At 34.3% G+C, this 13,794-nt stretch overlaps 1 protein-coding gene across 1 annotated transcript in view; it reads left to right on the plus strand.

The window, feature by feature from the left end:
• RAP2A (RAP2A, member of RAS oncogene family) overlaps positions 1 to 13,588 on the plus strand; it is a 50,636-nt gene extending 37,048 nt beyond the window's left edge. Inside the window, exon 2 of the mRNA XM_074191924.1 lies at positions 9,073 to 13,588. Within this exon, the coding sequence (XP_074048025.1) occupies positions 9,073 to 9,310 (238 nt within the window). The 3' untranslated portion in view covers positions 9,311 to 13,588. The remainder of the gene's footprint in view (positions 1 to 9,072) is intronic.
• The last annotated feature ends 206 nt before the right edge of the window (positions 13,589 to 13,794 follow it).

Genomic DNA, 13,794 nt, shown 5'->3' on the forward strand with positions numbered 1-13,794 from the left:
AGAGGTGAGGGGGGCATTTAAATATTTAAGATGTCATTTGGATGCTTGATTGAACAATTCCAGTTGCTTGGTTTAAACAAAACAGGTTCCAAGACTGAGAAGAAAAAAATAGAGAGGAAGTAAAAACTTTAGCTCTAGAAAATATATCCAAGAAGTCTGACCTTCACCAAAACTTTTGTCTGCAGGAATTTGGCTAAATTTTCTCTAGCTTAGAGCGATGTAATAAATATAGAGGATAATTGAATTAAAGCTGGAAGAGATCTTTTTGAGGTTGTCTAGTCTACCCAATTATTTTACAATTGGGTAAATAGGGCCCAGAGTGTTTAATACCTTTCTGAGGTAGCACCTAGCAAATTCTCTATTTGAGTGTAGTTCTTCCTCCAGATTCAGCACTATTTCATTGTGTCAGTATGCCTCCAAGGTAATTCTTCAATTTGAAAAGAAATAAAGAAAATCACATTCAGAACATTTAATCTCTGGCAGCAAAGATGTAATTTTTGTGTCTACTCAAGACATTTGGTTTTTATCAGTGTTGCTAGACTGTGGTGATGCTCTCCCATCTTTGCAGGCACAGTAGCAAGTTGGGGATCGTTTTTCTAATGCCATTGGCTTGAACCCTACTCTGATGTGTTCTTTCCAGTGTAAATTGACTTAACCAAATAATATTCACTAACTTTTTTTCAGTTTCAGAAATTTTAATACAAGAAAAAAAGTGTTATATCACAAAAGAAAAGCTTTAAAGATATACCAGCAAAGTCTTTTATTGCTAAAGAAGATGAATGTTCCAGACCCAGTGAAGCCAAGAGTTTCAAATTTAGTAAGAAATATCTTTCAGATGACTATTATGAATTCTCTAAAGTATGAGGTGGATTTTTTTTTTATAAAGAATCACATTTTGGGGCGGCTAGGTGGCACAATAGATAGAGCACCAGCCCTGGAGTCAGGAGGACCCGAGTTCAAATCCGGCCTCAGGCACTTAATAATTACCTAGCTGTGTGGCCTTGGGCAAGCCACTTAACCCCATTTGCCTTGCAAAAAAAAAAATCACATTTTAAGTTTCCATTTCACAATTCATTTTAATTTTTATATAAATTAATGAAACATGATACCTTTTTTCATAAACATATTTGTGTTATAACTTTCTATCAAGCCAATCTCCAAATTATTTTTTAGAAACCCATCATAGATAAGTGTACATTTTTATAACCACTGCAGTCATAAAGGAAAAATGACTATGTTAAAGACATTAGATTAGGTGGTGAAAAATAAACCACCAATAACATTAGCACCTAGCATTGGCCCTAGAATCAGAAGACCTGGGTCCTAATTCTGGCCTTTAAGTTCTAGCTTGTGCAAGTCATTTATCCACTCTGATCCTTTGTTCCCTCCTCAAAGGGGAACACTATCCCTTGACCTGCTTCCCCTCATGGACTTTGTCATGAGGATGAAATGAGATTATGCTTACAGTGCTTTCAAAACTATCACTTGCTAGATAAATGTAATGGCCATCTTTTAAAATCAAATGATAAACTAATTTTTTTCAAAGCTTTCATTGTGCAGTAATGAAAGTTAGACACAAGTTGGGGCTTTGAAGCGAGTTTATTTAGAAAGACTCAGGCATGGATAATTTTAGCATCTTCAAGTTTTGATAGTAAAAAATAGGTTTAATTCAAAACTGTGACTCCATTGCATTTGCCTTGCCTGAACTTCCTTGCAAGAGAGTGGATTCACACTTAAATCATTTTCTACAAAACTTTGCTGAGTTGGGTTAACCAGGTCTTGCTTTTAGGATGTGTGTGCTCAGCCATCCACAGATCTGTCCTGGACACCAGCCACTCCTTACTCAGACCTTTTGAAACTTCCAAAGTTGTAGCTATCTGTAGTACTCCACCTTAAAGCAGGGAGGGACACAACTGAGACATAAACAGCAATTTTTCCTCCTCCCTTGATTACCATAAAACAGGAAAGAAGAGGGAAGAGCCTCATTTTTTGAAGCACCCATTTCCAGCTCAGCAACCATTAGACAAATCTATTTACCACGTGGTTAGCAGACTGGAATATTTGGCCTTCTACTGAATCAGTAAGCAAGGCTCTTTCATTCCATTCTAAACAAGGCTCTCTTACCTTCTTGGGTTGTCATCAGATGGGGCAGTATTGTTTGAATGGTTCCTAACCAAATAATTTACCTATTTCACTGACACATGTGCCCCCGATATAGGACAATTTGCCCTTTGAAAGCTTCATCACTAAACTGTAATAATAATAATAATAACTAATAATAATAATCACCAAATTTAGGTATCTTGCTTATAATAGCAAATGCATTTCAGGTATCTAAAGTATATCAGACCTTGAAATTCTATCCCCCCCCCCCAAATTATTTCTTAGGCTCAGGATTGGTTTAGGCAAGGGATCATTTACACCTTTTTTTCCCCTCGCATATTTTGTCCTAGGAGTGGAGTTAAGATAACCAACTGACACATACTAGCTGGGTGACCATGTTCAAGTCTTGCAATCTCCCAGTTCTTGAAATTTTGGGGTTTTTTTTAGGATTTTGCAAGGCAAATGGGGTAAGTGGCTTGCCCAAGACCACATAGCTAGGTAATTATTAAGCGTCTGAGGCTGGATTTGAACTCAGGGACTCCTGACTCCAGGGCCGGTGCTCTATCCACTGTGCCACCTAGCTGCCCCCTCTTGAAGTAATTCTATATGACTCTAAGGCACAGTTGAGTTTTCCAACTCGATGACTGGACTGGTGTTTACATTTTGAGAGTTTTCTACATGTTAAAATCACAAGTCAAGACCCCCCCCAAAAAAAATTACTGCATATGTTATATATACAGTTTCTTCCTTTGTGTTAGATGTTATAGGAGAGTTTGATTCAGTGTCTTAGATATTCAAAGAACACATGCTAATTAAAACTTGTGAAGTTTTGAAAATGTTTTCTTCAGTTTTATGAGGTTGAGAATTCTCAAAAATGGGTCTTTCAAAGTTTCTAATCTAAGACATTCCAAATGTAGCATTTGGAGTTAGTGATCGGATCAAATGACCCAAATGATAAATCTTGCAGGTATAGCACTGCCACCTGTTATTCATCTGCTTAACATAAGCAGAGGATAAAAACAATTTTTGCAGGAAGATATATTACCCAATGTAGAATTTTCCCCCCTTGAGCTTAATATAGTCTAGCAATGGGGGAAAATAGAAACAAGGATAGATTCTTTTGACTAGTTGGGTGAATCATCTATCTCCTGTCCTTCCCTAACAGGGATGCCCCTAATTCTTCACATTTTCTCTTGTGGTTTTATTGATCCCCAAATCACCTGTTCCATGGCAATAGTTTAAGGACAGAAGTGAAATAGGCAATCTAAACTATTATATTGGGCAACTAGTGTCAACAACAGAGCTATATATGTTTCAGAATGTTATTAAATTCATATTTAAAAATTAATTTAAATGGATTTGTGCTACAAAATTATAGGCCTCTATTAACTCAGTCTAGTATTAAATAGTTCTTTTTTTTAATTTGTTAGACTATAGAATATATAGAATAACTTGAGTATGGATTTTCATTTCTTTTGTTTTTTTGTAGCAAGCCCTTAGGTGTTAAACTTATGATGGCTGGTTGATTGACTGGTTGACATTTCATTTCCAAGTCTGCCTTTTGTTTCGTTTGTGAATATAAAATACAGAAAAACACTTTGAACCCTTTAAAATAAAATACTTCATAAAAAGAAGATACTAAGGTGCGAAATGAAATCAATATATTCCTTAGTCTTTAAATGAAAACTCTTTCACAAAACTTAAATCTTTAAGTGCATAGCATTTTAAACAAAGACAAAGCAAATTACAAAAAAGGTCAACACCAAATATTAGTGTGTGTTTGAAAGTGCTAGTGATATATCAAAGAAAGGAAATCTTGTATTAGAATGTTACATAATAAAAACTACTTTCCAGCATTATTGTTGAATGAAGTAATCACTTAGATTTTCCAAGAAAAGTATGTTATGTGCACATATACAGTCACATATATGTACATACATACAGAGAAAAAGTTGCTTTTATTACATAGCAGTGGGATCATTCTATGATTTTGGAGCTAAAGCCATATGCAGTTTTTGCTATTATCTATCATAAGCATGATTGTAACATTCATTCTAGTTGACTGAAAATGTGGAGGAACCTCAAAAAGTCATCTGGTCTAGACTCCTGACCTTTATAATAAAAATGCATCTTTAAATTTTAGAGTCATATATACATTAAGGCAAGTGAGTCTTGAAACCAAGTGTCTACCCTTGTGTCTACCATGGAAGGATCAGTATCATCAATCAATGACCACAAGTTTTTTTTCAGTTATGATATACTTTATTACTAAAACTAACTTTTCTATAACTACTGTATGCCAATTTGTAAAAATTTTAGTAGGTTTTTGAGAGAACACAATACCTTTATTTTTAAACAATAATTTTTATGTCACATTCCTTTTCAAGAATATAACTTCTTGCCCCCAGCCTGTTTTCCCAATCCCTCCTTAAAAAAAGAGAGATAGAAGAGGGCAACTAGATGGCACAGTGGATAGAGTGCCAGCCCTGGAATCAGGAGTACTCTAGTTCACATCCAGCCTCAGACACTTAATAATTGCATAGCTGTGAGACCTTGGAGAAACCACTTAAACCCCATTGTCTTGCAAAAAAAAAGAAAGAAAGAAAATGAAAAAAGTCGGATCAATAAAACTAAGCTAATACAATGAATATGTTAGTAAGTATTTATAATATTCCATACCTGTGATCTTCCATCTCTAAAGGGGAGGGAAAAGTTCATTTTCTCAACTTTTCTCTGGTGCAAAGTTTGGTTATTCTAAATATTTAGTCTTGGGAGTTTCATTTTATTCTTTTTATGTATGCTGTATATTTTTCTGGTTCCATTTATTTTATCAGTTCATACAAGTCTTGCTGAATACATTATATGTGTCCTTATTGCACAGTCATATTACATCATATTCATATACCTTGATATATTTAGCTATGTCCAGTAAATAGGTACTTGCTTGATTTCCATCTGTTTGCTCCTCCCCTACATCAATTCATTTTATTTATTTTAATGTAAAGATATCTGATTTTTGTACCACCTTCATTTCCAAATGTAGACCTCCCTCCAACCCTTTCCCATCATGCCATTCCCTGTATCAAAAGAATTCTTTTTTTCCCCCTCAAAGGGGAAAAAGAAAGCAATTCTGCAAAAGTACTGTATTTCTCCCATGTATCTGATACACTTCTGAAAAATTTGGGGTCTAAAAGCTGGGAGTGTCTTATACAGTGGTTACAGATTTTTTTTACTTGCATTTCCCACCTTTTTTGCACTTGTCTTTTGCCCATTGTTTTGCATTTATCACTGGTATGTAAGGCCATGTTTTGCAAATTTCTGCCCAGAAATGGCTGAGAAAAGGTTTTTGTACAGTGCTGAATTCAAATTCAAAGTTATCCAGTTTGCAAAAGTGAATGGAAATTGTGCTGCTGAACGTCAGATTAGGTCTCCTCTAACTAAGAAAACAATCTGAGACTGGCTGTGAGAAGAAGAAACCTGACTGAAAATACCAGGGAAGAAGGCCATGAGAGGTGCATGTCAGCAAAATGGCCTGAATTAGAGAGGGAATGGAAGAGATGGATGAAAAGCAAAGGGCCAGTGGAATTCCTCTGTCCACAAAGATGGTTCAGCAGGAGGCAAGAAGAATTGCTGATGAATAAGAAGTGACTGATTTCAAAGGACACAATGGGTGCTTCAGGTTCATGAAACAGAATGGACTAAACATTTGTAAAAGTACCAGATTTGCCCAAAAGATGCCCAAAAGCTATGAGCAGAAGGTCTTTGATTTCCATGATGAATAAAACTTGAGTTCAATACCTTCATGTAATACTTTTATTTTTCAAATTATGGGCCTCAAAATTAAGGTGTGTCTTATACATACATGGGAGTGTCTTAAAGATGGGGAAATATGGTAACCAATCCTTCCATGCATGCAATGTTCCATTCTTTTAGTCTCTACCTGAAAAAAAAGTAAGAGATTAGTACATTTTCTCACCTCTTCTCCATAGCTAAGTCAGTATATAGCCTAAGTCTCATTTTGTAGGTTTTTTACATTTACATTCTTGTCATATATATTGTTTTTCTGGTTCTGCTTTTCTTTCCCTACATGCATTTATGTGATTCTTCTTATTCTAATGAATTATTCTAATTCTTTTCTTTTGACACAATACTATTCAATTTCATACAGTAATAATTTCTATGATCTGTCTTTGACCTAGTTGCTATTCTGATTGCCATTATTAACTACACATTCCAATGCATCATAGATACAATCAGTGGTTGCTTTGTGGGATAAAAATACACTTAAAAATATATATATTCCTTTGAGAAAGAAAATTTTATTTTGGCTTTTCTCGAAAAAAGGCACACTCCAAGTCTCATAAAGGTAGTAAAGATCAAGTAGCTGCCCCAAATTGACAGTCAAGCAAAATTATATGACATAGGGCGATTCCCCTCCTCCTCCTCATCGTCCCTCTATTTCTACTCATTGGTTAGTCTTCAGAATTACATTCTACTTGTGAAAATCTACCCCAGCAACAAAGAAAAGAATGAAAGGTTTTCATAAAATATTACCTTACTATCCAGATGGTGAGAATAACCTTCAGGATTATAACTATCTTATTGAAGTAATGTAACTTGTCCTGGAACACAAGGTCTTATCATCAGATAAGAGTAGGCTTATGAGCTGCTTTGAAATGCAAAGTTTTTGAAAGGGGAAAAAGTGTACTATCCTAGTAGTAAAAGTAGTCTTATCAAAAGTTAGGAAAGTGAGCCACTTGTTTACAATAGAAGGGGCTTTCTTCTAGACATAGTTTAAGAATAATTGTTCTTTCTTTAATGTCTTTAATGTTTCTTTACCTTGAGAGAACTTCATTAGGAATAAAACCTGAAATGGTTTTATTGGGACTATTCCACTCACTGTCTTCTACTTTTGTATATGCATGTCTTAGTTTGATTAGATTGTAATCTAGAAAGTAGGATTCATCTCTGTCTCTCTTATTTCTGTCAGATACCTGAGACCAGATATTAAAGTACTTTATCATGACCTCATCTTAATTTTCTTTTCTTCTGCTTCTTACAAACATACCCAGACCACTCTCATCCTTTAAAAAAACCCCAACAAACCTTCATGTGATCTGCCATCCCCCCTGAGCTAATTTTCTTTAGTCTTGTATGGTATAAAGAATGTCTATTCTTGGCTTCATTTCCCATTCACATCTATACCTCTTGCATTCTGGCTTAGCTCTGGGACCCTACTGGCTGTACTGACTGCTATTGCTGCTCCTACCTATCTTCTGACTAGTTTGGTATTTCATCATCCATCTCCTGACCTTCCTAGCAGGGAGACCTCTAAGACTCTTAACACTTTCTCTTGTGGTTTTATTGATTCCCAGATCTGTATATCCAGCCCTGATCTCTTAGTTCAGCCCCCTTGTCCAATTGCATGCATGTTAGCTACAGCATCTCAAAGTGAACCTAGCCACAATAAAATTCTTAACCCTCTTTCCTGGATCTCTACCCTTATACTAAATTTCCCTGTTTATCATTCATTCATTACCTTTAACTTCATTCCTGATTATTCTTGCACACAAATCATTTATTATTGAGTCTTTTCTACTTTCTTAAAATGAGATCTCTCACATTCACCTTTTTTTCTCTGCTCTTATCTATCTCTAGACTGGACAATTAGAATTGCCTTATTTTCTTTCATTCTTGATATTCTCAAATATATCTTCCACATGACTGTCTGCATCATAGACCCTTGTTTAAAAATCTTTACATATTTCACTATTTTCTCTAGGATAAACTACAAAACTTCCCACCTTGATAATATTTACAATCTCCTCATTTTGGTTCTAATTTTAGCTTTCCAGGAATTTCACATGACTACATTTCATTCTTTGTAATAGACTAACCTACTATCCCTCTTCACCATCTCTGAAGTTGGCATTCCATCTATATTATCCTCAGGCCCTCCTTGTGCTTAGCTCAGGTTTTGCCTGTTCCTTACAGACCCTTCCTGATGTCCCCGTCTCTTCATTCTTTAGTGTTTTCTAATTATTTGTTGAATGTGTTATAGTTTTTTCTAGTGGTGGAATGGTGGTTAAGGCCAGACCACTTATTTGGGTAATCTTACCCTCAGCCTCACATGATAGATACTTAATGTTTGTTGAATTGAATTGTTAAATTGGAATAAAACATATTTTTATCAATCCTTCATTGAGGAGAATGGATAAGATCCATCAAATTAATTATGTAATTGTAATGATACTATTTTTTATCATAGCCAAAGAATTTTAATTTAATTACTGAACCTCTTGCCATTTCAGCTAGGCTGGTCTTTGAATAACAATCTGTCACAGTGGTCAAATTCAGCTTGGTGAAATATTGTGAATATTAATAGTAATCAGTAAACTTCTATGAAAAGAGTATAATAGCTAACACTATTCAGCTGTAAATGATCAAAAATGTATTTTTTACCAAGAATAAATTATCATTTAGAGATGTGGGAGTTGAGAAAAAACTAATAAAACTTGTCAATTGAAATTTAAAGCTAACTTTAAATTTAATTATGTAAAACTAAAGTGCAAATTTTTGAAGTTAAATAATTTTTATATATGACACATTTGATTCACGAAACTTATGTTTTGAGTAAATTTCTTAGAATGTGAGGGGGGAATTAGCTTACATAATAGGATTCAAGAAGTTTTATTTATTTTGGAAGTATAACAAATACTTGATTTTAGGTATTTGGTATTTTTATGTAATAATAGGTTTCAAAAATCCTACTATTGACCCTACAGTAAAGCCACTTGCAGACATTTCATTGAATCATTCGTGAGGTTGGAAGTACCTGACCCCATGTATGTTTTTTAAAAGTATTTGTTAAGGGTGGTTAAGAGGATTCCTTTGAAGCAGGAAAAAAAATAAAACTTTGTTCTTTGTAACTTTTCATTAATTCTTGGTGTGTGTTTCTTTGTTTCATAGGTATGAGAAAGTACCAGTGATCTTGGTTGGAAACAAAGTGGATCTGGAAAGTGAGAGAGAAGTTTCCTCAAATGAGGGAAGAGCCTTGGCTGAAGAATGGGGTTGTCCCTTTATGGAGACATCTGCTAAAAGTAAAACAATGGTGGATGAGCTCTTTGCAGAAATCGTTAGACAAATGAACTATGCCGCTCAACCAGACAAAGATGATCCATGCTGTTCTGCATGTAACATACAATAGCATTTAAAAATGGACATATCCTGGACACAGTTTAATCCACTTTTGTAAAAGGTGATAAAATCCTGTCTGCTTTACTGCCCAATTTGCAAGGATGTGTGAAATGAATCTACAGTGAAGTCACAGTACTTATTCAGAGCTAAGCAGTGATGGTTAATCAGTGTCTCTGAATATATTTGGGTTCAGTAACTACATTTTTCACCACCATCCTCAATCTCCCTTATGCACCTGCAACTTGATGGCACAGCCAGTTAATCTACAGGGCATTATCCCAGACAACTTTTGCATAAATTGGAAATATTCTTGAGAGAGAGAAGTAAGAAGACCTGCAATGATCATTCACAATTAAAATATTCTTTTTTTTTTTTAATAGAGAGAAATCATTCACAAATTCAGAATATTAGGAGTTGTAATAGTGTTCCTGGCCAAGTTAACAGTCAAGTAAAGCAGGATCAGCTGTACTGCTGACAGCATTACAGGGGACATTCTCTACAAGGCTGGCAAATTTCTTGTTTGCAAAATCAGTGCTGTTAGTTGTAAATTTTATCCTAGTCTGTGACATGAAACTCATTGCATCAGTCCTTGAAAATCAAGAGATCTTAAACAGGTTGTGGAAAATGCAGTCTGATCGTATAATATGTTAAATCATCTGCTTTGCTTACTGAAAATGGAAGATCTCTTCAGGTTTTGTTCAGACAAAAAATAAGCAAACAAACCTCTGTTTACAAAGCAGGAAATGTCTTTATCATTTTACTGAACATGGAGGAAGCAACTATGATGAAAAGAAATTGCTTAGCCTTACTAACAAGGAGCATTTTAGTAGATTAACTAGTTCCATCTTCTAAGGAAAATGAAGCCATGTTGCATCCAGATGTTCCCATTTGCAGAAACCTCATGGGACAATACAAACATACTGCATTTTTTATTTTGTTAAGACAACAAATTCCTTTTTTGCCTTTAAGGGCTATGGTTTTTGGTGTGATCCCAAGCTAACTTTCTTTCAAAATCAAAATTTGCTATTTCAGAGCTTTAATGTTGACATTTTAAAAAATTGAATAACCATGTGAAACAATTCTGGCTTAAAGATAGGATAGAAGTTATAGGATAATGAGTAAGGGATGAGAAACCTTTTATCTCTAATTTTCCTGATATACTCAACAAAGGCTCTCCTGCAACAATTTTGCCCTGATTACTGAAGTGGCAAATAGAGTGGGAGTGAATATTTTGTTTTGAAAAGGTGCTCAAGCTCTGACATTTTTAGTTTTCATAGCCGTGAAGTATTTATCATTTGCATGACTAATGGCACAGAAATACCTATTCAGAGTTTTACAATCAAGTGTAGATGATTTTTCAATTTTAAGGTTCAGAGTTTTAAATGCTGAAGAGATTATCTTGAGTTGGTCCTCTGTAGATAAATTTGGCCTTCAAAACTGCAAAATCACTGAGCCTGTGGTCTTCATGCCACCCTACATTTCATTGGTGTCTCAATCTCATGCAGTAACTCGAGTCTTGTTAGGTAACTGAGCGGATGTGTACTTGTATGCCTGCATATGTGTGTTAGTTGCTTTCCAAAATTGAGAGACACCAACTGCGTCTAAAAATTTGTACTTCAGATTTGTTTCAGATTCTATTAGCTTTATTTCTTAAATTATTTGAGTGTTTTTGCATTAAAAATCTCCCATGTTTCAAAATAATAATTTATAACACAGCATAGCATTCAGCAGACAGAAAAGACCTGGTCAGACTATTTTCAGATAGATGTACTCTCTTCTGAGAAAATGGAAAGGATGCATGTGTAAAAAATCAATATTTAGTTTTAATCGGTCTTTTAAAATTTTAGTTATTTAATCATTTAGTCAATTGCTTTCTTTTGTGTAGTTTCCATCATCCCCAATTTTGAAGCACCTTGTTCAAATAATATTTTAGCCCTTTATGCCAAACCCAATGCTGAACCCAAGTGTTCAGGAGAATTGAAGGTATAAGAAAACTACTTGTCTCCTGTAGTAGAAATATCTGCCAGTGAAGGAGATTTCACATCCTATAACTTTTAAAAATTTCTCTATTTTACTTGTTTTGAGGTTCAAATAATTGAGCTTTGATAGTTCAGAATGCATTTAAAGTTTACTCTGTAAAGATCCTAGTCTTATGCCATGGATTGCTATGCAGACAAATAAAAATGGGCAAAAAGAGCATGAGGGGTCTTTCAAAATCTAAAGAGCAAAGGATTATCTAAAATTTCATGTAATTTAAGAGTTTGTTACATAAAACAGTCAGATGGGCTTTTTAATATGCACATCTTAGTAATCAGTGAATTGGCTCTCTGGTCGTGTGTTTCATCAGCGTCCTACATGTTTAGTGACAAAACAACACCCGTTGTCACCAAAAAAATGTAAATGCTGTTGTGCTCTCTGTCTTGTGGTTCTCCAATTTTGAAGCTTTCTTGGTATTTCATCTGGTGAGAACATACTTCGACTTGATTGAATGATAGTTACATTTGGTGAGATGTTGGCAAAAACTATGAGAAATAGGAAGACTAACCTTAAGGGGCCATGTGAAAAAAATTGGTGGCCTCTTTTCTACAAAGGTTAGTAACCTTAGCTCACTTATTTTTGTACCCTGATCAGACTAGCAATTATTATCAATGGAAATTTTTCTAACATGCCTTAAAAATATTATGGTTTGATCCAAAGACCCACTTTTACTTTAGCTGTTCTTGTAAGGTTTTGTACTTTCTTACAAAGCAGCTTTTCTTTTAAGTTTTACTGATTTTTCCTTTTAATGTTGCAACTTTAATTCTTGTAAGCTGTAATAGTGATGGTAACTGTTGCCTTTCATTTTGTTCAGCCTGTGCAAAACAAGCCAGCATCTGATCAAAAGTATTTCACAAAGTCTTTCTTAAAACATTTGAAAGGTGCTTTGATCACTTTTTTTCTTTAGTTTTTAAAATTAGAATTAGTTTTTCTGACTAGTAGTACCACAGTTGCCATCACTTATTTAATGGGAAAACTACTGGTATCTGCTCTCCTATGTAAAGAATGTTGCCTAAAGATGTCTGCCATTTGTTTTTCAGAAGATGTATGTACGTGAGAATATGTGTGCATGTGTGTATGTATGTGGACTTTTTTATTATTATTATTATTATTATTATTATTTTGTTCTGATCAGTGTCCTGTCCTTGGCACTGGTTAGGCTTTAATTGTGAAACTGCCCCACCAATCAGATGTTAAAAGATGATGGGAGTTTTTGTTTTCTGTTTATCTGTGTCATTGTGCATATGTTAAATCTTGATCAGGGTTTCAAGAGTGACTGCAGTGGGTTTTGGAAACAGACATAACATTATTGATTTGGGGTTTCCCAGAGATTAATTAAATATAGTTCACAGTTAATTGTTGAGCTCTAATACAACTGACCATTTAAAATTGAGCAACAAAAGTTTATTGTTTTGTAACAATGTCAGTTGTTAAACCTCACTGTTTGGAATAAAACAAGAATTGTACATAGAACTCAATGCAAATTCAACAGTTGTATTTGGAGTTAAATTATTTTAACAAATAAATTTATTTAATGAAACTTCTTTTGGATTTCTTTGTACTATCAGCATCCAAAAATGAACTTTCAAGGGTTGTGTAGTTTTTTCATGTATGATGAAACCTGCCCAATTAAAAGTGCTTGTCATTAGTTCTGGACATATATATTTTCAAATAGCAGAAGAACAGAATCCAATGTGCTTTAAGTTTTTTAGATTTCAAAATTAAACACAATAGGATTTGTCATATTTACAACTTAAAATTGTAAATTTTTTAAGGTTTTTGAATTGGAAAATGTCAGTGTTCCAAAGAAGTCTGATTATACTCCTAGTAATGATAGTTTGAACATTCATGATACTCATGTTAACAGGATTGTTCTAGATAATTGACATTGATTAGAGGCTGCATTATAGTTATGCCAGTATTACTCCAATGCACCATTGTGTTCCCTGGTGATGGGCTTCAGGCTGGCTTTTTCTTTCCAGGTCATGTGGATCTTAAGGTGCCAGAAGCTGGAGGCTGGTCCTCTGTAGGGACTGCTTGTTCTATAGAGGATTCTGTGAATGTTGACAAATGCTGTTAATTGTACCCAGCCTTCAGCTGCTCTAGACACTGATCACTAGCTCATTCATTCTGTAAACCAATTTAAATTGCCTTTTGGTTGTGTTGCCATTGGACTATGTTGAAAGCCTTTGGCAAAATTCCACTGATTCAGTAGTTTTGTTGTTTTAGTGTATAAGAGAATAATGGCAAGGATATAACAGAAGCACTATAGAAAAACTTTAGTCTATTTAAAGCAAAAATGCAACTATATATATATATATATATATATATATATATATATATATATTAAATCAGTATTAAATATTTTTTAAATAGGTTAGCTTCATATTCTTATTTCAAGTGTTTAAAAATACTTAGTTTATACCAGTGTCAATTGTACTGAATGGAAGCTTTTAA

This window comes from Macrotis lagotis, chromosome 6, assembly GCF_037893015.1.
Source record: "Macrotis lagotis isolate mMagLag1 chromosome 6, bilby.v1.9.chrom.fasta, whole genome shotgun sequence".
NCBI classification, from domain to species: Eukaryota; Metazoa; Chordata; class Mammalia; order Peramelemorphia; family Peramelidae; genus Macrotis; species Macrotis lagotis.